Source organism: Kogia breviceps, chromosome 4, assembly GCF_026419965.1.
Source record: "Kogia breviceps isolate mKogBre1 chromosome 4, mKogBre1 haplotype 1, whole genome shotgun sequence".
NCBI classification, from domain to species: domain Eukaryota; kingdom Metazoa; phylum Chordata; class Mammalia; order Artiodactyla; family Physeteridae; genus Kogia; species Kogia breviceps.
In genome coordinates, this window is record NC_081313.1 from 56116255 (window position 1) to 56143384 (window position 27130).

Below are 27130 nucleotides of genomic sequence, written 5' to 3' on the forward strand. Positions count from 1 at the left end.
TATATATATATATACACACACACACACACACACATATACATATGTATATATATTTATTTATTGAAGTATAGTTGATTTACAGTGTTTCAGGTGTACAGCAAAGTGATTCAGTTATGCACATATATATATACACACACACATGTATATGTACATATATTCTTTTTTAGATTCTTTTCCATTATAGGTTATTACAAGATATTGAGTACAGTTCCCTGTGCTATACAGTAGGTCCTTGTTGTTTATCTATTTTATATGTAGTAGTGTGTACCTATTAATCCCAAATTCCTAGTTTATCCCTCCCCACCCGTTTCCCCTTTGATAGCTATAAGTTTGTTTTTCCATGATGGCCGTTTTTGAAACATTTCCTAAATCACTTTGTTTCTTGACAGTTCCCCCCTCCCTTTTGAGGAGCCTTTCGGTGGAACATCCAATAAGAATGGTGCAGAGGTAGTTGAATGAGTTTCATGCTGAACACACATCTAGCCCCTCAGGCTCACCCCTCTACCCCTGCCCCCCCGATTTTCACTTCCTCTGCTTCTGAAACACCAGATTTTCTTTATGGCATTCATGTGCCATCATGCTGGCTACTCCAGGCTGCGTGAAAACAGCAGGGAGGGTGGGGACCTTGCCTGCAAAACCCACCCCTTTCTGCTCCTCAGCCTAACTTTCTTCTGTATGGGGTTTCCTAAGCCCCCTCTGGGGATAAGCACTCAATTTAGGAGACAAAACAGAAATCTGTCTGGCTAAGCAAACATTTACTTACGGACCAAGGAGACAGTAGATGAAGGCAGGAAATTTTTTAAAATCTCATCTTACAAACAGAAGGCCACCTGATCGTGGAGTATAGCATGGCCCCATAGTAAGAGCCACTGTGTGCTAATTGAACGGTATAAGCGTAAAATATGACAGAGATGCTTAAGCACAGTAGAAAGATAAGCTATCGATTCCTGATTCTGAAGATTGCTACATTTCAGGGATGTGAGTGATAACTCGTATTGGTACAGTGCCTTCCAACGCAGTTCTCATGTTGCCTCTTTTAAATTTTGGAACAACCCTGTAGATAAGAATTGTCATTGTTCCCATATTGTATACCAGGAAACTAGGACCTAGTAAGATTTAGGGACCTTATGGTTCTTCTGGTTCCAGCTCCTGTTGCCGTACTTTTCCACGCACAATGTGGGAAACTGTTTTTTTCTGACATACACAGGAACACAGAGCAAGACCAAAGTACCTGAGCTCCTCTGGAGTGTCAGAGCAGAAAGAGACTCCCTAGGGAAGCCAGTACAAACTCCCTCCCCACTTGTTCCCACTTTACAGATGAGGAAACTGAGGCCAGAGGGACCTTGTGAGTCAGAGCAGAGAAGCAGCAGCATCTCATGGAGCAGACCTTCCACCTTCCTGGCTCCTAATCACTTTGCTGTAGGCTTATTTGTATGGGGCAATGGCTTGTAAGCTCCCACATCCACCCTAACTGGCTGCGGGCCCGTGACCAGCGCTTGGTCAGTGCTTAGTAAATGTGCGTTGAACAGATGTATGAATGATTGACTGCCTTCAGCTGTAACTGTATGCAAGTAGTAAATTTCTTGTATATCTGTCTTGACCTAGTTTTCCTACCCAGAGACGTGAGTTTTCACTCTGGATTGAGAGGGTGAGGGAGACGCAAGAGGGAAGAGATATGGGAACATATGTATATGTATAACTGATTCACTTTGTTATGAAGCAGAAACTAACACACCACTGTAAAGCAATTATACTCCAATAAAGATGTTAAAAAAAAAATCCTGAGACGATCAGCTGAGAGGCCCTGTATGTGTATCAAGGACCATCAGTGGTAATAATGAGTCTCTTTTCTGTGCTACTGTGGGTTAATCAAAGACCTTTGTTATTGTTGTTTTAAACACAAATCTCCAATTTGTTATTTAATTTGTTGCTTTTTCTTAACATATTTGAAATGCAGATAGTAGCAAAACACAGGTCAACAGCTGCAGCTGTGGGCTGAAGACAGTGGGAGGCGAGGAACAAGCTGGATATGGGATCCCACGCCCCCCAGGGGACTGACTGGGGAGGACAGCTTCGATTACAGGGAAGGGGGGAGGCTCTAGGAGCAGGGGGGCAGCAAAACCTAAAAGGAGCCATTGATCTCATTCCCTCAAAGTGGAAAAAATGACTAGAGAGCCCCATGGCCATCCCCTAATAGATCATGGCTGGAGAAGCAAAGTCCAAGCCTTCCAGTAATTGCTCTGGACTATGGGAAATGACAGTGGTAAAGGAAATAAAGCATGCAGAGCACTTTCAACAGTGCCCTTGCCCAGGGCATCCCTGGTGGCACAGTGGTTAAGAATCCGCCTGCCAATGCAGGGGACACAGGTTCTAGCCCGGGTCCGGGAAGATCCCACATGCCGCGGAGCAGCTAAGCCCGTGCACCACGACTACTGACCCTGCGCTCTAGAGCCCGCGAGCCACAGCTACCAAGCCCGTGAGGCACAACTACTGAAGCCCACGCGCCTAGAGCCTGTGCTCTGCAACAAGAGAAGCCACCACAGTGAGAAGGCCCGTGCACCGCAACGAAGAGTAGCCCCTGCTGGCTGTGACTAGAGAAAGCTGGCCCACAGCACCAAAGACCTAACGCAGCCAGAAATAAATAAATAATTAATTAATTTAAAAAAATGTCTTGCACATAGAAAGCACCCACTAAATGCTAGCTATTATTACTTTTCATCTGATTTGTATATTATAGTCCTTATAATCAGATGTATTAGTAAGAGAGAGTAGGAAACTCTAAAATGATGCAAAATGAAATGAACTTTAAATCTTGTCCTAATTTCCCACAACTATTTAGGTGACTAAAGCAATTGGAAAGAAGAAAGAGAGGTGTTTGGGAAGTGTGACCGGGTTCCCTTCCTGCTAGCAGCAATGGATACACAAGGGAAATGTCACGTGGCTGAATGGGGGAACTTTTCAGTGTTGTTTTATAGTTGTGTGATTTTTAGGATGACTAATTCGGAGAGGATCACCGATGTATTGATTGGTAAAGCAATGACAGTTTGGAATTTTGGTGAGATCTAAAACTCATGCTCAGTGGAAATGATAAAGGAAGTGGCAGGTAAGATTGAGGTGCACAAAGCACTGCGCTGTCCCTGTTCTAGGATTCTTACGGCAGAGCAGTTCAGGAGTGAGAGCTGATGAGTGGAGGACACTGAATGGAGACAATCAGAGCATCTTGGACAGGAGCATAGGGATGGTCCAGGGGGGTTATATATAAATGTCTATATTTTGATATTTAAAGGGTTCATTTATGCAGGAAGTTAGATATTTGGGCAATATATCCGACTCTAATTATTATAGTAATTATAGCTATGCCCATTTAGTGAGTCCCCACATGCCAGACTCCTAAGGAACAAGACCTCATTTAATCCTCACTACAGGCCTATGAAGTGTGGGTCCTGTTATTCCCTTTTTTTTTTTTTTTTTTTTTTTTTTTTTGCAATACGTGGGCCTCTCCCGTTGCGGAGCGCAGGCTCAGCGGCCATGGCTCACGGGCCCAGCCGCTCCGCGGCACGTGGGATCTTCCCGGACCGGGGCACGAACCCGCGTCCCCTGCATCGGCAGGCGGACTCTCAACCGCTGCGCCACCAGGGAAGCCCAGCCTGTTATTCCCATTTAATGATGGGAATGAGGAACCTGAGGGTCGGAGGGGTTCACTAATCTGCCCAACGTCATAGCTAGCCAGTTGCAGCGCTGGAATTGGAACTCGGGTTTGCTTTCTGCACGGCTTCTTTCACTGCCTCTATTGAGAAAAGGAGCTTTATACAATTAAGACTCAGGAAAAAAAATCTGTCTTTGAAGAAGGATGTTTAGGAGTTAGTCAAAATAATAGATTACTACTCCATTGTGCCTACATTTGCACTTATTTCTTCAGAATCCTTAAAAGTAGCAACAACTCTCTGAGACCCTTGAAGGGGCAAAAATATCCAATGTCTGGAAGCTCCTGAATAGGCAGATAGGCTATGTTAACACAGTGAAGAATATTGCTAGGTGCTTACTCCCTAAGGGCTGGTAAGTAATTAATGATAGGCCATCTTCTAGCTTGGCTGTGTGTATGAAATTATTTGGTTTAAGTTGACATATTGTGTTGTTGATAAACATCATTATACCAGTGATTTAGTTTATGCCCTGGAGGAGGAAGTGCCTTCTAGACTCTCTTAATGTTCATTAAAAGTTGGCATTGATGGATTTTTGAGGGTGCCCTCTAGCCACTGAGTGATGGAAATGAAGAAAGGAACATTTATGAAGATTCAACAGGGATTTCAGGGGCCCTGTAGGAACTAGAGTTTCGTACCAAATTCACATCTGAGTCCGATTTTCAGGGGAACAATGTTTCACGAATAGTGCGAGATCCAGGCCTTCCTCATGGTTGTTTAACTTGAGAAATGGCGCACACAGCGCCTCTGTCCTCAGGAAATCATGCTTTTCACCTGGTAGAGGACGGGGCTCCAACGGAATCACACCCAACTTGCTTCTTTTCTGCTTCCTTTCTGTGGTTTCTTCTCGAGCCAAAATGTGAGGACTATTTCAGTTTTTGTGGAGAAGGGCAAAAATATGTTTTTGAACTGAGCAAGGGAAGGTTTCAACCCATTCTTTTCTCTTCCTTGTATCTCCATTTTCACTTTGAGCACAGAGGAGGTTGGGGGAGCAGGAGAAAGGAAGATGTTATTGTGCATTAGGGACAGAGGAAAAGGGGGCTGAGTTGGAACTAAACCCCACCCCAAGCAAAAAGACCTCCTGCAGCCACTTGAAAAGACTCTGAAAGGAGGATAACATCTTTAATCAGGATCAGTAGTGTTAGGTCTTTTACTACAAGTTATACTTTTCTTTGCGCCTCTGTTTATTTTGCCTGGCTAGAAATCGCTGACGTTATTTCAGCAGCCATGACTGTTGTCTAGGAATTGGATGTGGGCTGGGAATAGACTGGCTGATTATTACACTGATTAGAAATAAACCCCCTGGGGCTTCCCTGGTGGCTCAGTGGTTGAGAGTCTGCCTTCCAATGCAGGGGACGCGGGTTCGTGCCCTGGTCCGGGAAGATCCCACATGCCACGGAGCGGCTAGGCCCGTGAGCCATGGCTGCTGCGCCTGCGCGTCCGGAGCCTGTTCTCTGCAGCGGGAGAGGCCACAGCAGTGATAGGCCCGCGTACCGCAAAAAAAAAAAAATAAAATAAAATAAAATAAGAAATAAACCCCCTTTTTGGCAATCTCTTCTGGTGAGAAGGGTTCATAAATGTCCCTGTGGCTGCTTGTTCCATGGTGCTTTTTTTTTTTTTTTTTTTTTAATCAATTCAGTAGCCTTATAATGTGATCATCTTCTTCTGGAATGTATCATTTTAAGCAGAGTGCCCAGGACTAGTCTTGTTCCTGGAGACAGGTACTATAGGCAATATCAGGAAGCCTTGTAAGAAATCTCTTAATTAGTGCTAGCACTGGTGCTACAGTGAAGGGATGAACGAACCGAAATGCTTCCCTCTCTGAGATTCTTTTCAACTGAAAGGGCCTCTTGCCCCACAACAGCCTGTAGTCCGGCAGATGGACGGACTGGGAGAGTTGCCGTGGCCGCGGTTGGTGATGTTCCTGGCTTCCTCTGGCCTTCTTACCTACTTCTGGGGTTTTCTGCACCCTCAAGTCACACCTGGCTCTGTTGACGGTGTGGTGAAAAGGTAGGTGTTAAAAGAACCAGAACTGACAGCAGTTCAGAGACCTTATGGGCCTTCAGGTCTGATACAGCACCGTAGGCAGCCTTACTGCATCCAAGGTGAAAGGCAGTGGACTTTCTGTGGTGCTTAAGACCTAACATTCTGTGACCAGGGATGTGGCCTGTTGTGATAAAACTGGTATGATGGACAAGATGAGTGTCTGAGCTGGAAAGAAAGGGAAGAACCAAAAGTAGAGGCACAAGTTTTTTTTTCTCCCATGAAAGTCATTGTCAATATGACCATTTTAAAGACCTTTTCATTTCCTCTGAGATCTTTTCAAAGTGATTATCTTGAAAAATCTTTGATGTGTGAGGGTCAGGACATGATGGGGAAAGCATCTTCTTTCTCTCCACTTTTATCTTACTCCTTGGAGGAGAGATGAAAATAAAATGGCTCGGGCTTCCCTGGTGGCGCAGTGGTTGCGAGTCCGCCTGCCGATGCAGGGGACGCGGGTTCGTGCCCCGGTCCGGGAAGATCCCATGTGCCGCGGAGCGGCTGGGCCCGTGAGCCATGGCCGCTGAGCCTGCGCGTCTGGAGCCTGTGCTCCGCAACGAGAGAGGCCACAGCAGTGAGAGGCCCGCGTACCGCAAAAAAAAAAAAAAAAAAAAAAAAAAAAAAAAAAAAGGTTAATAAAAAACAAAAGGTGATAGCTCTTTCTAAACAGCTTACCACCTTACCCCCTGTGGTTACCTGTGTTAGCTTGTGGTCGTGATAATGAAATATTTCTAAAGAAATATAAGGATGATCACATGATTTTCCCTCCTTAGATGTTGTCGCTTCGGTGGAGCCCAAAGATTTTGTTTATGTGCATTGTGAGGGACCCCACGCAGTGGGGACTGCGTAAATATAAAATCATTAAAAAAACACTTCCTACTTCATTCTGAGATCTTTCCATTTTATGAATGCACATGGGGAGAAATATTAATTACAGCACAGTGAGTGTTGCTTGGAGGTGATTACGCCACCTGGCTTGAAGCCTTCCTGTGCCAGGGTATGAGGATTTTTATTTCATCCATCCTCCAGAGTTTGCCACGAGGGGTCTCCGAAGACAGGAAAAAAGGCGCCTGAGGAGAGGAGACTTACTGGACATTCTGTGATAGAGTTCCCTGCCTCCACACTATATCGTTTTGTAAATAAGATAGTTATGTTTTCCAGTTCGTTGTTTTTCTAAAAGAAGAGAGGATGCGTGACCAACAGTTTTAGCCTAAGTGGATGAGGTTCGATGTTTTTGCCATCACTGATCCAAATAGGTAACCTAAGCACGGAGCTTCAGTTGCTTCTCTTGCAGTCCACTTTGGCTTTCACTGAGGAATCTGAGCAATATCTAGACTGAGAATCAGATACCTTTTATGTCACTTAACAGGATGCTTCCGTTTGCTGTGGGATAGAGTGCAGGTGCAAGAGGGAGGCATCTGGATCCCAGAGCCGTGGGGCCATGAAGCTCTGTGGGAGCATCCTCAGCCTCTGCAGTGGTTCTTCCAGGAGAGGGAAAAGCTTGGGTGTCGGGATACCCACGCTTGACTCCTGGCTCTCACATTCTCTTGCTGTGTGACTCTGGACAAGTCACTTAGCCTTTCTGAACCTTAATGTCGATATCTGTAAGACAGGGGTTTGGAATAGCTCCATCCAAATTCACATTTCTACGAACCTGGATTACTGGCTGAAGGCCTTCCAGTTGGACTGGATCTCCTCATCCCTGATGGCTTATTTCTAGGATTGGGGCTCCCTGCTGTACACCTTCTTGCTTCATTTCCCCACCATCTTCTAACTCCCATCTAGATGCCATCTTAGTACGGAAGCCTTCCTAAGCCCTCCAGTTACTCCCTTGAGCACTTCCCTCTCCTGGGTCAGAGTGTGTGCCCAGAAGGCAGGGGCCATCCTGCTCTTTTTGCTGACCACTACCCCACAGTTCTAGGGTCATGCCAGGTTCAGCACTCTCTCAGGATTTGGTGACTCGAATTATACCCGATCATGAAGTAAAACATGGCCTCTGCCCAGTCATTTCTTCTTGATGTCACATTGGCTTCTAGCTCCTTCCAGACTTCTTTGACTCTTCGCTCTCCTGGCTTTCTCCTGTCTGGAGGTCTTTTTCTTTCATTCTAGCATGCCACCTCTTTCTTTTCCTGTTTTCTAACTTGTGAAAGCCCCTTAGATTATCTCCTGTTTCAAATCCTAGAGATGACTATCTTGATACATTGCTAAGAGGAAAACTTTCCCAGAGGAGTTGCTTTTTACAGTGTCAAATGTGGTTATAAATCACTGGGACTTAGAATTTAAAGGGGACCCTAGAGAAGCTTCTGGAGAGGTCAGCCCTCCCCCCAGCACTAGAACAGTCTGTAGAACAGAGCTTCCCAAATCTGCTTGGTGATCGGAATCACCCCCCAGTGCTTTTATTTTTTTTTTATTTTTTTAATTTTTTTTTTTGCGGTATGCGGGCCTCTCACTGTTGTGGCCTCTCCCGTTGCGGAGCACAGGCTCCGGACACGCAGGCTTAGTGGCCATGGCTCACAGGCTTAGTTGCTCCGCGGCATGTGGGATCTTCCCGGACCAGGGCACGAACCCGTGTCTCCTGCATCGGCAGGCGGATTCTCAACCACTGCGCCACCAGGGAAGCCCCCCCAGTGCTTTTAAATCACGGGTTTCAACCCTGGCTCTGGAGATTCTGACTTAGTAGGTCTAGATGGGACCCAGCCGTGTGTAATTTTCACAAGCACCTTCCGTGCTTCCGATGGTCAGCCAGGACCAGGAGCCTCCGTTCTAGAACTGCTGACAGCTGGACCACCAGCTCTTGGTTTCATCCCGTCTCTACAGTGCAGGCCTCACTTTCAGCCAATCTCTGGGAACGTGCCTTGACTCTACAGTGCTTGAAATTATTAGCTGGATCTAAAACCCATATTTGTAGGTAAAATAAAGTCATTTATTTAATGACTAGATTAAATCAGGTACCTGTTTAACAAATTCTTCTCGGGTATTTATGAATAGGTAGAATCAGCTTATGTGGGATACCTTTATGCAGCTATTTAAAAATATCTGCGTATAGGGCTTCCCTGGTGGTGCAGTGGTTGAGAATCCGCCTGCCGATGCAGGGGACACGGGTTCGTGCCCCGGTCCGGGAAGATCCCACATGCCGCCGAGCGGCTGGGTCTGTGAGCCATGGCCGCTGAGCCTGCGCGTCCGGAGCCTGTGCTCCGCAACGGGAGAGGCCACAACAGTGAGAGGCCCGCGTATCACACACACACAAAAATATCTGAGTATAACTCATAGTCTGAATCAATATCTACCCCTGTGTGCCTCATTTGCAAAGTCTCTTTTTAATGATTCTGCATCCATTATTCAATTAATAGTACTATACTCTTTTCAAAACCTTGAACTACGATTACCATTAAGGAGGCCTTTTCTTCACACTGTCATCTCACTGATGAATGATAAATAAATGCCGAGCACCCACCTGTAAGAAAGCACCGGATTCCATCTTGAAACCTGATTTCTGACCACGTGGGGAAGCTGAGAGTGATGTTTACGATCGTGGGAGTTAGCCCCAGCTGCTCTGGGGCTGGGCCCTTCAGGGAAGACTCCCCAAAGGTGGTGATGTGTCTCCAAGACCTGAAGGAACATGGGAAGCAGCCAAGTAAATAGGAAGGGACCAGTCTTCTAGACAAAGGGAACAACATATGTAAAAACCCAGAAAGACCGGGTAGAACAGGTTGAAACATCCTAGCTATGGTTTGTGTGACTATGATGTAAAAACTGCATGATCTGTGAGGTGTGTCCCAGCACTTTAAGCCTCAGAACGTCTTCTCAGCATTTCCTCCCAGAGCCCCGTGGCTTCTGTGGCTCACACAGAGCCTCGCCTCTGAGCAGTGCTGCTGTTTCGCGATCCACATGAGGGTCCAGGGGGCAAGGGCAGCTCGGGGACCCATTTCCCGTGCCTGAGAGGAGAGAACCGACCACTGGAATTGTGGTGGAGGGTATTCCAGGGTCCTGCTGTATGATGGACACCTGTGTGTAAAAAGCATGTGGTTTGGGCCCAAAGAGCATTCAGTGTGGTCTGGTTCTTTGCTCTCACCTGCCGGACTAGGGCCCAGTGATAACAGAGCAGTATTCACTCCCTGGAAATCGCTTCCAGGCACCCAGAGGTGTCTCCCTCATCTTCCCCTCGGCTCTCTGGGGTGGGTGACTGCCTTTAGCTCCTTTGTTGTCCGCAGCCAGCGAGCCCTTGTGATAACGTGAGGCCTTGAAAGTCCAGCAGTGCCACAATTTGTCTCTGGGACTCTCCTCTGATAACGTGGAAGGAGAAATAGAAGCCCCAGGCACCAGCAGCTGGCCGGCTTCCAGAGCCAAAACTGAATTAGAAACTCATTAAATACTCCGAGCCAGTTAGGCTGGCTGGGCTGTGCAGTGGCTGGGAAAGCTGGGAGTGGAGGAGGGGATGGGGCGGGCATCTCTGGTTGGCAAATGGCAGGCTGTGAACCGGGCAGGAAACAAGACAAAACAGGGCCGACGTGCCTGTCAGACAGACGTGTTTGTGAGTGTGCTGGCTTAGCACGGTCACATAATGCATGCTAATTGCTATATTTCCTTTATTTTTTCCACTGGAAACGCTCCATTGGAAAGCTTTGAAACCAAAGAGGCAGCGCAGAAATGCCCAAATGTAGACGCTACAGAAAAGGGAGGAGGAACAAAGGGAAAGGGGGGATGTGGATTTACAGAATGGCTTAGCATTCTGCTCTGTGAGCACCTCCCTCTCCCACGCAACCTTATGGAGAATAAGTAAGCAGAAGGGTCTGGTTTCCTAGTCCGAACTTTGTTAGTTGGATTTTTTTAAACAATGGAGTGAATATAGAGGTAGCAAGATGAAACTCCAGAATAGTTCTCACAGCTTCCAGTAAATGTTACTAAGAAAGCGTGAGCTGGTTCTCTCTCTGCGACTTTTCTGGCCAAGCCAGAAATGCAGAACTGAGGAGGGCATGCAACTGAGCCCACTTAAGTAATTATCCATTAATAGGAAAGACTCTCTCAGTAACTTGTTTTTTTTTTTTTTTTTGCGGTACGCGGGCCTCTCACTGTTGTGGCCTCTCCTGTTGCGGAGCACAGGCTCCGGACGCGCAGGCTCAGCGGCCATGGCGCACGGGCCTAGGTGCTCTGCGGCATGTGGGATCTTCCCGGACCGCGGCACGAACCCGTGTCCCCTGCACCGGCAGGCGGACTCTCAACCACTGCGCCACCAGGGAAGCCTAGTAACTTGTTTTTAACATGTCAAACCATGTAACACTAGTGTCCCATTAGATACCCTTGGATGACTGTCATTCTTTGAATCAAGTAAAAACAGACCAACATATTAAAATAATGGTTTTTCTAATGAAGCTTATCAGAGTGCACACACATTTTATATTGGAAAAAAATGGGCTAGGGAAGAGAAATATATTTTTTTCATCAGTGATATCAAAATCCCAAGGGTTGTAGTATTGATAAGTGAACGTCTTGTCTTTACCTCAATAACCCTTAATTTTTTAATCATTAAAAAAAGATGTAATTTCGGGCTTCCCTGGTGGCGCAGTGGTTGAGAATCCGCCTGCCGATGCAGGGGACACGGGTTCGTGCCCCGGTCCGGGAAGATCCCACATGCCGCGGAGCGGCTGGGCCGGTGAGCCATGGCCGCTGAGCCTGCGCGTCCGGAGCCTGTGCTCCGCAACTGGAGAGTCCAGAACAGTGAGAGGCCCGCGTACTGCCAAAAAAAAAAGATGTAATTTATTTTTTAAAGCAGTTTTGGAGACATGAGACATTTAGGACATTTCATAATGATTTGATTGATCTGATAGCAAGACAATGTAGATATTTTCTGGAACAGTATAGAAAACACATCAAAGCATCAGATTATATCCTTTAAGAGTTGTAAGAAAAAAGTGGCATCAATTTAAGCATCTTTTTCAGATGTTTTAAACTTCTTATAAGGCTTTTTGTCCCAGGATTAAACATTTAGCCACACTGCACAAAAGATACTGGATACATAGTCAAGTGCCATTGTGGGGAGGCCTCTATTTTATATACAGAAATCCTCTTCTGGCCCATTTACCCCCAAGTCCTGGTTGTCTGAGGGCAGATTCCTTTTGTGAAGCCTAAAGTTGTGAGAGAAAGAGCATCCTCTTTGTCTGGGGCTGGTATTCTGGTCCAATTTCAGTTAGGAAGTTGCCTCCAGAACCACATCCAGACCCTGATCCAGAAGCGTTTCTCTGAAAGAGGGAAGACATCCAGCAGGTCCTGGAACCTCTTCACGGAAAAAAGTTAAGGCTTTAAAGGGAGGATGGTATTGGATTTGCCTGGAGGCAGGATGAACCGTGGTCTCTTTTCTTCAGTGTGATTTGCAGAATAACTGTCTGGGCTGCAGTAAACCCTCTGGTACTTGGTTCTCTGTATAGGAGAACCTCGTACTGAAGATTCCAAAACCTGGATTGGGAGGAGCCAGGAACCTTCTAGTGCACTTGTGCAGCCCCTGGTCGTGACCAGCACACTCCAGGCTCTGACCTGTGCTCCAACCTCACAAAATCGAGTCAGTGGTACCTGCTACAACCTTCGTGTACCCGGCTCACCTTTCTAGCTTCTCCAGTGACAGCCTCTACTCCAAAATAAATGGGCAGGTGTTCAGTGTGTTGTTTTCTGGAGCAGAATTTGATGTTCTGTCTTTCAGTTATACCCCAGGGCTCCAGCAGAGGACGCTCTGGGGAGCCTGATTCTGTCTGTTCTCCAGAGCCGGCTTACCTGTCAGCATTTTTTACTTGGGACAAAACATACTCTCAACTTCCACTCTTTTATCTGTGAAAGGACAAAGAGTAATGCATTCTAAGAACTTTGCTTAGCATACACATGGAAAGTGCATATATTCCATGTGTATAAATACATAAAAATTAACCAATGAAGAATAATACAAGATAGGAATGTAGAAAGTGATTTTATGCATGCTAATTTTCTTATGAGAACCTGTTACTTCTCACCAAAATTAAAATCTGGAGATTCTCTTAAAAGCAAGTTTTCCCAAAGTCCCCAATTTACCTACCTTCCTCTTTGAACTTATTCTAAACTGGAATTTCAGTCTTTCTTAAAAGATGATTGAAGAGGGTAGAGTTTGCTTGACTGACTATCTGTTAGAATCACTTTGCCTCACAGGGTTTGGACTTTTTTTCAGGAGAGCTACCTCTGTTGGTGCAGAATACACTTAACACTGCCTTGAAAAATACCCCTTAGCCAGATTTGATTGAATCATGTCAAAAACCAATCTCTGCTAAGTAAATATGAATTAATTATATGGCCCTGAATTTAGTCTGTGTTTCCTACATTAAATTTTCCTAAGTCTGCAGATATAGTCATTCAGCTACAATCTCCCGCAGAAGGTCAGGTGTGGTTTGGCGACATATGGTGGTACCCCACTGATGGTGACCTTGTGAAGACCTTGTAGACGAATAGAAAATCAATATGGAATCTTCCTAATGATGCCCTATGTTAATTCTTTTTTTGGGGGTGGGGGGTACGCGGGCCTCTCACTGTTGCGGCCTCTCCCGTTGCGGAGCACAAGCTCTAGACGCGCAGGCTCAGCGGCCACGGCTCACGGGCCCAGCCGCTCCGTGGCATGTGGGATCTTCCCGGACCGGGGCACGAACCCATGTCCCCTGCATCGGCAGGTGGACTCTCAACCACTGCGCCACCAGGGAAGCCCCCTATGTTAATTCTTTAAGGAATCGTAAGAGGGTGGCTGAATGACCAGAGGCAAAATTCAGTGCATTGGTGAAAAATATGAACACAAACAACTCCTGACATCCTTCTCCTGCTGCTGCCTGTTGGAACAACACACACAGAGTAGAGAGGATAACATGGGAGTAGCCGTGGTGGGGGACTTACCTCTCCTTCACTTAGAATAAGAAAAGGAGGGGACTTCCCTGGTGACGCAGTGGTTAAGACTACACACTCGCAATGCAGGGGGCCTGGGTTTGATCCCTGGTCGGGGAACTAGATCCCGCATGCATGTTGCAACTAAGAGTTCACAAGCCACAACTAAGGAGCCCGCCTGCCGCAACTAAGACCCAGTGCAACCAAATAAATATTTTTTAAAAAGCATAAGAAAAGGAGCAAACTAAGGAGGAAAACATGTGAGCAAAGATGTCAGTCTGCTGGGGCCATTTGTCAGAGCACGGCAAGGGATCGAGGTGCAGCAGAAATCATGAAAGACTGGCTAGGAGCCACGAGTTTTCTAAAGAAAAGTCCTTTACAAATGGAAGGAGTGTGCTCCGGAATCAGTGAGATGTGAGCAGAGCGTCTGGGTCAGAGAAGCTGAGGACCGGGCTGTAAGTGAAACTTCACATCCTGGGTCAGCAGACAGGGCACATAACTGAGGGCAAAGCACAGGAAAGCAAAGAGGAATCACGGCTCTGGCCCTGGTGTGCTGAGCATCACCCTTCAGCCCGAGGAGAGGGAAGACCCAGGTCAATCAGAATTGGGTGTACTTCTCTGGGCAGCCCAGACACCAAGCCAGGACGGGACAACACAGGCACATGTAAAGGAGAAATACACAGATGCTGGGCGGAGCAGCCATTTCCGCCCCCCCTTCTGAATGAGGCAGTGTATAAATAAACAGAACTGATACAAACAACAAAATTACAGCTCCCTTGGGTTGGGCTAAGGCTTTATGCCAGGTACTTTAAAAGATATGACCAGATTTACTCATAGCATCTGACTGTGTATCCACCTTCTCATTACTTACTACAGATGATGGCAGTGGAGGCACCACTTCAGCTAAGGCCAGATCTCAGGTCCCTTGAGCCTCATACTTCCAGGTCAGGATCTTGACCTCAAGAAGTCCCTTCCTGGCAGATCACCACGCTGTTTGCTGTGCCCCAGCCTGACCCTACTACTTTGGGTAGCGTTGCCCCCTCGGGACGTTACCGGGGAAAATTCAACTCCTGCTGTTTCTCCCTGGTGTATGGCTAAGAGCTACCAGGGGATTAGTCATTATTAGTTAGTACGTGTGATATATGTTCTGTCAGCTATTTTTCTTTTTCTGTTTTCTTTTCAATAGCCAATACCAAAAGGACTGATTTGATTTTTGTTTTTAAGGCAGCTGGCTTTGAGGTTGAATCGTGTGATGATTTGGTTCTGAACAGTAACAGATGAGGGTGAAAGGTCAACCGTTTCCCTGGATTTGATCAATGGCAGAAGTTTGATGGCAAATTAAATGCCAGATAAAACTGTCAAATGATTCTGAGAATCGATACTTACTGGGAAAAGTCGTTTGAGCCTTTAACGATCACATTGGCTCCCAAGGGAAATAATTCTAGAGTCTGTTCAGACCTTAGGGTAGTAATGCATAAAATCCATGTGAGGATGATTTAAAATAAGGTCACTTATGCCGTTTTTGATCAGTAGCATATTCAGCATCTACACAGTCTTGTTTCTCAAAGAAGGGACCACAGAACCATCAGAATTGAGACTGCAGAACTGCAGAGCCCCAGGCCCCACCCAAGCCTCCTGAATCAGACTGCCTGAGGGTGGGCCATGCAAATCTGCATTTTAATAAGTCTCTCAGGTGACTGTGGGGAATATTACACCCTGAGAACTGCCAACCTACAGTCTTTTCCCTCCACTGGGCAGATGTCTCCCAGACAGAAAATAGAGCCATGCCCACGGGCGAAGCATAGTATCACGGCAGTGGATATGTAGGTCAAAGTGCGTATGCTTTGGGTTGAATTTGTAAAGGTGGTATCAGTTATTACTGGATTATTTAATGTATTTGCAATATTCTGCCTCGGCTCTCCTCTATGTGGAGGTGGTTTAAGTTTGCAAATCAGAACAGCACTGTAGTTATAGGTCATGTCAGGGGCTGGGGCTGAAGGTAAGCAGAGAAGTCAGTGGCACCATCACTTCTCTCGAGTTTTCTCCTCCATCACTTTCACCAGCTCTTTCCTGCCTTTGCCCACCCTTTAAATAGTGGCATTTCCCAACACTGTTCTCAGCAAAAGGCTCTTTCTCCAAGAGCATCACTTAAAATATGCTGATGCCTCCCTGATCTGTGCTTATGGCCCAACCTATGGCCTTAGCATCAGATCCACGTTTCTGCCTGCCTATTGGACAGGGCCACCTGGCTCTCCCACGGGAGAGACCTCAAACTCAGCGTGCCCCAGATCGAACTCACTGTCTTCTGTCTTCCCTCCTCCCGTTTAAAATGACTTTTTTGGCTAAGAGCCTGGGCTCTGGACACTAACCACCCAGGTTTCCATCCTTCATTAATATTCCCTTGGGCTATTGCTTAACCACCCTGTGCCTCATTTTTCTCATCTGTAAAATGGGAGTAATGACTTCCTCATAGGGTTCATGTGCAGATTAAATGCGATAACTGCGCATAAATAACTTAGGTCAGTGCCTGACCCAGGGCAGGTGTTCAGTGTATCTTAGCCATTTTTATTATTCATTCCTTTATCAAATATTGATTGAGCTCCCTGCTGTGTGTCAGACACTACTTCTGACTTACGTTTCCCAAATTAGACACCGTCAAAATTCCAGGTCTCCCCATGAAACTATCTTCCCTTCAGGGTAGGTATAGCATCCCATTGGTGCTTTAATCTCAATGCTAGTTTATGAAGGTAGCACTAATTTGCCCAAATTAAACTTTAGAAAGGTGTGTTCTCTAAGTAATTCACATTGTCTTAATAAACAGGGGATATAACATCTCTTACAAAGGCAAGAAAAGACCAGTAAGATTAAAAAACATTCTCCGAAAACCTACTCTGATCTCAAGAAAGTGAGATCTAATTGTTGAACCATAGGAAAGTGTCATTTTTTTTTTTTTTTTTTTTTTTTTGCGGAGCACAGGCTCCGGACGCACAGGCTCAGCGGCCATGGCTCACGGGCCCAGCCGCTCCGCGGCATGTGGGATCTTCCCGGACCAGGGCACGAACCCGTGTCTCCTGCATCGGCAGGCGGATTCTCAACCACTGCGCCACCAGGGAAGCCCGAAAGTGTCATTTTTGAGTTAAAAAGTAGCTAATATTGGCAACCTTATGGTTTAACCTAATACTTGGAAGGGTACCTGGAACATGGCAGGTATCCCTCAATACAAAAAGAATTTCCAAACCTAGGTCCCCAATTCTGGGAGTATTCTATAACATACTAAGAGAAATGTATCTCAGATAAACCTTATTTTTTAAAAAATAAGGTTTCAGACCTTGTAAACTCCTAAAACAATCTGGGAAGTGTTGGGAGGCAGTGACAAGAGTGGGGATCAGGATTCAGACGGGCTAGATTTAAAACCTAGTTCAAGGCTGCCCTGGTGGCTCAGTGGTTGCGAGTACGCCTGCCGATGCAGGGGGCGCGGGTTCGTGCCCCGGTCCGGGAAGATCCCACATGCCGCGGAGCGGCTGGGCCCGTGAGCCACGGCCGCTGAGCCTGCGCGTCCGGAGCCTGTGCTCCGCAACGGGAGAGGCCACAGCAGTGAGAGGCCCGCATACCGCAAAAAAAACAACAAAAACACCAAACCTAGTTCAACAGCTTATTTTATCCCTGTGTTGCTGGATAAGACAGCTAACTCTTATTAGACAACCTACTTCATCGGCTTCAATTTCCCCATCCGTAAAAAAGGAATAATTATAACAGTTGATCTTTGTGATGCTCTGAGATAACATGCAAAGTAGAAAAGATTTTATAAGCCACCAAGTGCATAACAATGAAAGATACTGTTATTAGTATTTTAGCACCTACCCCCAGATAGAGCTGTCTACAGTATGCATAGGAGTTGCCTTTGGCGGCTGTACAAATACAACAGTCACCTATGATAGGCAAGCTGCACCTCTGAGGCTCGGCTTTCTCTCCTGTAGAGGGAGAAGAGTGGGGTGCAATGTCGCCAGGGCTCCTTCAGGTCCCCCCATTCTATAGGATGAGGAAAGTCTTCTTCCACAGGGCTGGCAAGTCCTTCTCAAGGCTCATGGGCAGGAGGTTCTCTCCTTGGCCTGCTCGACTCCTTGCATCTCTGAGGCAGAAGGGACTCCTGTCTTATGCATGAGAAGCATATACGTATTTTTCTTTGTCTGCAGCAGGTTTTGTTGAGAACAGGGCACTCAAACCTCCCACCTCGCTGTAGCCCAGAGGACCGGGTTGATAGACTTGGAACACCTTCATCAAGGTTTAAATGGGTGAGCACAGAGGAAGGTGCTTTGCAAATGGTAAAGTGCTAGCTAGCTAGATGTTGATCTCTGGAGTTGGCGGCCCTGACAGGTTAATACATCGCCCTTCACTAGGTGTGCCTTTTTTTTTTTTTTTTTTTTTTTAAATCTGTAGCATCTGTACATTTTGAAGAAACAACCTTCAGGTTATCTTATCACCCTCAGCTGGTGCCAACATTGGGTGCTACTGTTTCCCTGTAGATGCTCTCCAGGGAGCCAGACTTTCATCAACACCATCTCTGAGATTTATTTCTACTTCTTTCAGCCAGAGCATAAAACAGGGGGAAAGATAAAGGAAACACACGGCTTTCTTCCACTCTCTTCCACTTCTACCCCTTGATAGCTTGGCTTCTCATAACTCTGCCTTGAGACCCTTAGAAAAGGGAGTGGGGAAAGGGAAGAAGTTTACCTAGGAGGGCAGGATTGGGTAGGAGAAAACCGCGAAGAGAGAGGATTTAGAAAAACGGTGCACTGCGAGAACCCCGCAAAAGGAATCAGACCTTTTGTCCCTGGCGTCCCATTGCCTCACGAGCTGTGCTCCTAGTGTGAGCAGCTAGAACAGGATGGGAAGGAAATGCAAAAGGAGGCTCCCCTGCCCCCAGGAACAAGGGTGCCTGCACCTTTGTGCGGTGAACGAACGTGCTTGGTACGAGGGAGCCTCGGAAATCTGGGCAATTTGAGTTGTTTGCTTCTCTGGGCATCTAAAGGTCAGGGAAACATAAAGCAGAAGATGGCAGAGAACCCAAGAGAATGATGGGGTGGAAGGACCAGCAGATACATGAAAAACCAAACCAAATGACAACAAAAAAGAGAGATCGTTCAGTCCAGAAAATGTAAAGAAAAATAGGTATAGGCTCAAATTCCGTTATAACTAAATTCTCTGTAATGCAAAAGATAACTAAGTTTTTGGAAAAAACTCCCAAGCAATGATCAACTTATTTAAATTTAAGAAATTATTTGTGAAGTCTCCTGAACTTGTTTATAATGGAATTTGAGTCCTTATTCTCTTAAAAAAAACAAACACTGAAAATTTGGGGAGTGACACGACACTCAGGAACGTACATCGGGGTTGAAACAAATGCAGAAACAGAAAAAATGTATTTCCAACAGAAAAAAAAACACCATTTCCAGGAATTTCAGGGGGAAGGCGGGAGACAACTGGGCTCCGATTGTGCAGCAGAAACAAAGAGGGAATTGGCCTCGGGGTGTGTGGGAGGCCAGTGTGGCCACTGGAAGGGTGAGTGAGTGAGTGGGCAGGCATTGGCTGACCAGTGGCTGACCCAGGCTGCATGTTTACTGCTTACAAAGGAGACTCTTGGCATCACAACTTGAAAACCTTTATTTTGGACGAGGTGGATCAGGAAAAGAGGGAGAAAAGGATAGCGTCACAGCCTTGGCCCTGAGTGGCTGCCTGGCGTGTGACATGGGTCCTAGTCCTGCTGTCCTGTACTGTCTGTGAGGCCTTGGGCAAGTCATTAGACCTCAGATATTTGGTCCATGAAGAGGGGAAAAGAATATTTGCTCCCACCACTATCACAGGAATGTTATGAGGATTAAATGGGGCACCACTACCCAGAGGACAAAGTGCTTTGGGAACTCTGAAGCCGTCTACAGGCAGAAGGGTTTACTGCTGTGTTCTTGTGATGGGCTCTCTGGTGATCAAAGAGTTGGATGCTCTCACTTCCAAGCGTTTGCCTATTTTAGGTATTTTTTGATCCAGGTGGGATAGCGGGAAGCACACAGAAAGGTGCTCTCACACCTGTGTGACCTGAAAACCAGCTCGCAGGGTTGGGTCATATGCTTCTGCTGTCTTTCCCCCCTTGTTCCCCCTTGCCTCTGGATACCCTGCCTAGAAAGAACATCCTCTTCCCAGCCCCAGGCTGAAAGCTGCAAGAACAGACAGATGAGAAAGAGAAAAGAGTTGATTCTGATGTGTGAGAGCCCCTGGGGAATCAAACTCCCTCTAGCATTAGGAGTTTTACTGCCCTGGGGATGCGATCTGTGTCATCTCCCTGACAGCTGGTGTCCTGTGGTCTGCACTGACACTGTTGGTCTTTGGGGACCGTGGAATCAGGAGATACCGAGTCTCCCAGCACTTTTGTGTTTTAAGGGCGCCTCAGGGGCAGGGGCGAGGGACTGAGCTGTCTAGCTCTCCTCGTGGTCACTTTCTCCCTCTGTCGGAGGTGTTTCTTATTCCAGGGAAGCAGGGGAGGCTTCTGTTCTGTGGGCTCCTCGGCCCTCCTCCTGGATCCTCCCTTGAGCCCTCCCGCGGGAGCCCCTGGAAGAGACATCCGCGTGTTGTGGCCTCGCAGAAGTGCTGTTACCAGTGACCCACGACCACTGCCTTTTCTCTGTCTCTCTGTTTTTCTTGCTTAGCGATGATGGGGTGGGAGCAGGAACCCAGGCTCTTGGGAGCGGGCCCGTGTGCTGCTGCGTAGCTTCCTGACTTGCTCTTCCGTCCCTCCCTGGGAGAAGGCGTTTGGGAGCCACGTTCCCGCCAGCCTGGGCCTCGGGCCTGCTCTATGCCCTGGCCTTGGGCGAGAGGGGTGGAGGGGCTTCTGTGAGGGCGCTGGAAGAAAGGCAGACTCACCAGAAAACCTGACAGATTCAGGTGTCCCCCGTCCCCACGTACCAGCTCCCTTTCTCTTCAAACGTCTCCCATCACTTCGCCCATTGCTTGACATCTTTACATGGATTCCTGCAGAAGGGAGGCCTGGACATTACTCCTAATAAAAAGCTGCTATGAAAGAAGCTGCTGGAAGACCAGTTGGTAATGAAGTTTTAGTTCCTGCACTGAGTACCGTTCGCTTCTTGCTTTCATCCATTTTGCTAAATTTTACCCTGGGGGGTGTTTTCTGCACGTCGGGGTTGGAGGTGAGTGGTTTCCTCTTTGAGAATCCACTTTGGAGAAGAGGTAGAGTTGGAGAGCTCTCATTGCTGTCATTTTCTCTTTCCTCCCTCCCTCCCTTCCCTCTGAGGAAAACAGACTTTAACCTCAAGTGCTTCTGTGCTTGTGGGCTTTTCTTGATCTACCAAACCTTACCTTTAGTTAAATAATCACAGTCCTTCTTTACCCCACGCATTTCCCTTTCTAACTCTAGAATCTTCTTTAACCCTAAGATTTCTGCTTCTTCACATTGGACCTTCTTGTAGTGCTAAATCATTATATCAAATTCCTTTTCCAAAAAGAGTCCACTCTGATTTTCACCAGGGCCAGGGGCTGGAGGACTTGTGGGTGAAGATAGGGCGGCGGCGGGAGCTGGAGGAGGAAAGGGCAGGGCTGGCGGGCAGGGCTCTTCTTCTCCCGTCCCAGTTACTGGTCTGTCCCTATCAGTGATTCAGGACCCTCCTCCTCACCCCGCTCGATACTGAATGGATACAGAAGCTATCTTTATTCTTCATATCCATTTCTTGATTATGCTTGCAAGAGTTCATTTTTTAGGAAAAGCAAGTTGTAGGGATAAGGTTCTGGATTACGATCATTAATGGAAATGGAAATTACATCTTCATCCCCAAGATATGCAGTTATCATCCTCTTAAAGACAGTCGAAAAGGTTTGAGCATTACTAGGTATTCTTTTCATCAAGGATTTTCTCCCGTCTCTTAGCGCTCCTGCAACTTGGGCCCAGCACTCTCTCCTTTGCGCTCAGCGCTTTCATGAAGCGGCTGCCTGCCTGGGCTGAGACCATTGTCGGTGTTGCTCTGGCAGCAGAGACGCTGCAGCCTCCTAGGCCGCTGTGTCCTGGGGCCGACGTGTGAGAGGTGCGTGGGAGAGAAGGGCCAGCTGTGTGCCGGCGAGAAGGCTCTGAGTGTTATGGGGCTTGGTTATGGCTGTTCCTCAACAGTGCGTGTCTTTTAATTGAGCCACGATCAGACCCTCCTGAAACCAGGAGAGAGCCTGTGTGTGAGCGTGTGTGTGTCTTTAGATGAATATTAATTCTGTGGAGATAAGACCCTATAAGCATCCTAAAAAGTACATACCTAGAAAATGACGTTTTGCTTTCAGGGATTTCAGAGTCACCTGGATACAGTAAAACGTAAACCACTAAAACAGCTCAACCTTACAAGACACGTAGATTGAGTTAATATGTCAGAATTTCAGTAATTAAAAAAGGGTCCAACAATAACTGAAAAATACAGGCTTATTTGAGTTTTAAGCATAGCCTTTGGGAGCCCACAGACAAAAGTCTCATTGTGTGTGAGGCCCTGCTGCTTCAGGGGGTCCCCAGGCCTTCCTCTTTTGATTCCAAGGTGGAGCAGACCCCTTTTTGTCACATAACAGTCCCCCCCCTGCCCTCCCTGCCGCCCAGGATTGAGCCTTCACAATTACCCTGAGTTTCGTGGGGAAGCCCTCAAAGACTTTTTTCTTATCACAGCAGTAAGTGACACAATCAGTCCATCTCAAGCCCCTGCTTTTGGTGCCCCCAGACCAGTGCTGAGGAGACCTGACTATTCATCTGGGCTGCCTAATGGTTTCCCTGTGAGCTGTTTCTGGAGAATGCAGGCGATAATGGCAAAGAGAGAGGCTGCAACTGTGTTGTCTTTCTCTTCTGGGAACTTCTTTTCTGAAGGAGCTGAATGAGACCTCTGCAGGCGAGGGTGGTGGCCTCTCCTGCAGAATGCCTGGCCTGTTTCCCAGTGTGAAACATTCCCCAAATATGCAACTTCTTGAGCGTCGGCAGCAGCCCGAGCCCAGAGCCGCCTGCCGCCAGGAGAGCTGGCACCCCACTGGGACGTGGGGGTGCGGGCATCGCTTGCCCGGGCCCCTCGTGCAGGCCCTGGGTTTGCCAGATGCCAGGAAGGCCCGGCCCCTGCTTACGTTGTCGGTCATCTGGGGCGAGAATCTGGCCAACAGTCGGCTGTGATGAGAGCTTGAAGCTTCTCTCTCTCTCTCTCTCTCTCTCTCTTTAAATCCCCTTCTTCATTCAAATCCCATTCTGTAAAAAGGCTTTTGTTGAAGGAGCAGCCATGGCATCTCGGTGCATGTCTGTGTCACTGCTGTCCGTATTTCCAAAGATGGGCAGAAAAAACATCCATGGTTGAATTCCTGAGCCAACAGGTCCAAAAACTGACTTGGAAGGAGTAGAGGTAAACGGCAGCTGTCACATGGCATTTGTGTTGTTTGCAAGTGATGAAGCCAAAGAGGAAAGGAACTTCTTGAGGATGGTAAGAACCCCCTTCCAGGGGGCTTGGCAGGAGGGTCCTCAGTGCGTGTCTCGGGGAGGGGGGTGCTGGGGCAAAAGCTCAGGCGGTGCTGGGCTTTTGTGCTTGGACTTGCACTTGGGAGGGTGCAGCTAGCAGGGTCTGGGCATTGTGTAGATCACTTAGGAAAGAAAGGAGCTCTGGGGAAGGAGCCGCTTCCATGTACCTCGCTGGATCTACTTTTGTGGGTTCCTACAGAGTATAGCCATGACCACAGCCCTACCTTGGCATTATGCTGCCTGAGGCTTCGGGTGCCGAAAAGGGTCACATCAAAAGTACGATCAAGGAAATGAACACTCACTTTTCCTTAGTCTTAAGCTTTCGCTTAATTTTATCTCAACTTAAGCACCTCTGAAGCTACTGAAGTCTTTGTTTCAAGGAGGCCACTGATGGAAGGACCTAGGAAAGGGACGGTTTTCTATGTTTTGCTGATTGTCATTTTATCATTTGCTTATTCCGTTTGATGTTGTTTTGCTTTAGCTTGAAATGCACATGCTTGTCAAAAGCAAAAACAACTAAGCGAAAAAGCCATGTCTAATAAGTTACAGACTTGAGCGTTCACAGTAAACAAATGTTCTTTCTCATGGCTTTACTTGAATTATTTTTCTTGAGGCTTAGTCCTTCACCTGTTCAAACTATGTGACATTGTTCTGTTTTGGAGTTTCTTCATTTTCAGGCATTTGTAGTAAAACATCATATACCTTCCCTTAACTTTACCCTCTTTTATGTGGGTGTTCTGTCACCTTCGCTTTTTTTGTCTTCTTTTTGCCAATATTCTTCTCCTAATGCTTTCTGAATTCTTCTTTAAGCACATCTCTGATTTTATTCCTTTGGATTTTTCCCAAGCTCTCCCTTTGGCATTCGATGTCTGCACCGTGTCTGTTTTTCCAAACCCTCATCCGCGGAGCAGTGAGGCGGAGGGCTCAGGAGCCTGGGTGCAGGTCCTAGTTTGACCACTTCTTAGTTCTGTGACTTGGGGCTAGTTAGTTCTCCTCTATATAGGCTTCACTGTCCTCAAGAGTAAAAGGGGATAAGCATGGTACCTATGTCATAGAGCTCTTCTGTGGACTAAATGAGTTAGTACTTGTGAGGTGCTTGGAACAGTGCCTGAAACCATTATTTAGTTTGGGCTTCTTCCATTTCTAATGTGGGCTTTACTGGTAAATATTAGCTGTTAGCAAAGATAAGACAATGGAGGAAAATGGGCTTGTCAATGTGATGGTGGTAAGTATTTCAACATATTCTGTTTCTGTAGTACTTCTGGTCCTTGATGATATAAAGGGAAAAAGCCCTAACTCAAGCCACCTTCTTTTTTTCTTAACCTCTTTATTGAGATTCAATTCACACACCATATAATTCACCCCTTTACAGTGTGCTGTTCAACGGTTTTGATACACTGCATTAGTAATCTTTTTTAAGTTTCTGGTAAAATATATATAAAAAACAAAATTTGCCATTTTCACCATTAGTAGATGTACAATTCAGTGGCATTAATTACATTCACAGTGTTGTGCAACATCACTGCTATTCCCAAAACTTTTTCATCACCCCAAAGAGAAACTCGTACCCATTACGCAGTAACTTCCCCAATCCCTCCCCCTGCAGCCTCTGGTAAATCTCTAATCTGCTCCCTGACTCTATGAATTAGCCTCCTCTAGATAGTTCACGTAAATGGAATCATACAGCTATTTGTCCTTTAGTGTCTGGCCTGTTTCACTTGGCATGTTGTCAAGGTTCATATTGACGCATGTATCAGAACTTCATTCCTTCTTATGGCTGAATTATATTCCATCGCATGGATAGACCATAATTTGTTTTCCAGTCATCCACCCGTGGACACTTGGGTTGGCTCCACCTTTTGGCTATTGTGAATAATGCTGCAGTGAACATGGACGTACAAGTCTCTTTTCAAGCTCCTACTTTCAGTTCACCTAAAGTGGAATTGCTAGGCCATATAGAAATTCTGTTTTAGCTTTTTGAAGAACTGTTCGCCTGGAAGGCAGTTGCTTTCTGGTCATCCTCTCTTGTATACTCTCCTTTGGTGTCTGTCTCCCTCAGATTCTATTCCCTTTCCTCCTGTCACCAGAGTTTCATTGTTCTTCCTCTTCTACCATTCCAAGCACGTGTCTCCCAGCCGTGTGCCTGAGGGACCCCTCTCTGCTGCTCTGTCACCCACTCTGGCCATACGTCCCCTCGGTCGCTTTCATCTCATTGTCTGAGGAGGGAGGCGCTTGTAGAAGGTCATCCATAGGCCTCAGACCACCTTGGCTGGAGGTGGTTTCAGCCACATGCAGTTCCTAAAACCTTTCAGGTGCGGGGAGCCGGGGATGTGGAGCCGGAAGCCCCGAAGAATTTCAGCCCTCCTCAGACAGGCTCCTTCATCCTCACGTCCCCTTGCTTTCATGGTCTCCATCCACTTTGCTTGTCTTTTTTTTTTTTTTTTTTTTGGCCACCCTCTCCAGAGGGAGAGTTGTGCCCCCATCTTTATTTGCTCACAGTTTCTGCACATTTCTATGAGCGAGTGAATTAATGAATGAATACCCCAGCAGACTGTAAGCCTGCCTCAGACAGACATTCTGGTTGTTGGGCTAATTGTTAGCTGGGGTTTCTGGATGTCATTCATTTCATAGTAAGGCTCCTAGTTAACCTCAGCGCCGTTCTCACCAGAAGAAAGGCTGATACGGAGAAACATCCTCAATTACCATGAGAAAGGAAATGTCGAGAGCCCTGCTGAGTTTTACTGGCATCCACCCCCTGTCTCAGATGAAAACCGCCCTTAACGCACAGAGGCAGCCTGGCGATCAACCCTGACAACTAGAGGGTTCTGAGAGCCCGTGGAGCCCCGGACCATCTTTGGTTTGGTTTGGTGGCACCAATTGTGTTTCCCAGGACAGCGGGGAATCCTGGAGCCCTGGGCGGCAGCGCCTCTGCTGTCCCAGAAGCAGGCGGGGCGGTTTTGATTCGGAAAAGCTATAGGTCTCCTCTTTTGTCTGTGTTTTTGTGCCTGCAGGACAAAAGATCCTTCATCACAGAAGTGACGTTTTAGAAACAGTGGTCCTGATCAACCCCTCAGATGAAGCAGTCAGCACTGAGGTAAGTATCTGGCTCCACAGGGCCTCACACAGTGGACGGAGACCCAGCTGATGAGGAGGGGCTGGGCAGGTGGCAAGAGAGGGCACAAGGGAGAGACAGGCTCTGGGTCCACGGATGCTTCCGTACCCCTAGTCAGCGGCTGGTTCTCTGCATCAGTACCACCCGAGACTGCCCCTTTCAGTAAGGACAGAGTGGAAGGCGCTGGCCAGAACTGCAGTATTTTGTAGAGGGGAAGGGGGTGTGGAATGTGGGGTGTACCCGGAGGGTGCGCTGCTGGGATGGAGTCTGGCTGGGAGGTAGCAGGGGAAGTAGACTGCAAGCCTTCCGGCTGAGACCTCCATGACCCAAATTTGGAGAATAATGGCTTCTCATATGCAAGCCTCCTGCAGAGCATCCTGCCCACCCCCTTATCACTGTTGAAAGGCAGGACGGCACAGCTGTCAGGAGCACGGCCGCTGCTGCCGGGACTGCTTGGGTTCTGCCACTTATTACCTGGTGGCCTTGGGCAAGTTATTGACCATCTCTTTGTCTCATCCCACCTCTATAAAATGGAGAACATAATAGCACTGACGTTTCATTTTGTGTCCAGAAGTGTCAAGTGCTTAGAACAGAGCATGGCATATGATAACCAAAACATATATGTTGGCTTTTCTCAGTATTAATATTTTTATTACCACCATATGAAATTGTTGCCAGAGAGAGTGGGTATTTCAGAGCCTCCTGTAAGATGGGAACTAGGCTGACGCCAAGAATCCCTGCTCACCCAGGCTAGACGAATTGTTTCACCTTCATTTCCCACTGTCTTTACTGCAGTTTGGTACCTTTGAGATTGAGTAGCTTCTTGGATGTTAGTTAGAATAGCCACAGGCCCAGGGGCCTGCACTATCC

General features: G+C 47.1%; 1 protein-coding gene across 3 annotated transcripts in view; it reads left to right on the forward strand.

Moving 5' to 3' along the window:
* The window catches only part of MAP1B (microtubule associated protein 1B), a 234430-nt gene that overhangs the window by 184242 nt on the left and 23058 nt on the right, over positions 1–27130 (forward strand). For 2 of the 3 annotated variants that reach the window (XM_067031113.1, XM_059061754.2), the window contains one exon: positions 26160–26242. In XM_067031113.1, the coding sequence (XP_066887214.1) occupies positions 26160–26242 (83 nt within the window). Of the gene's footprint in view, positions 1–22586; positions 23114–26159; positions 26243–27130 lie in introns of those variants that run through there. The other variant, XM_067031114.1, reaches the window with a different exon arrangement.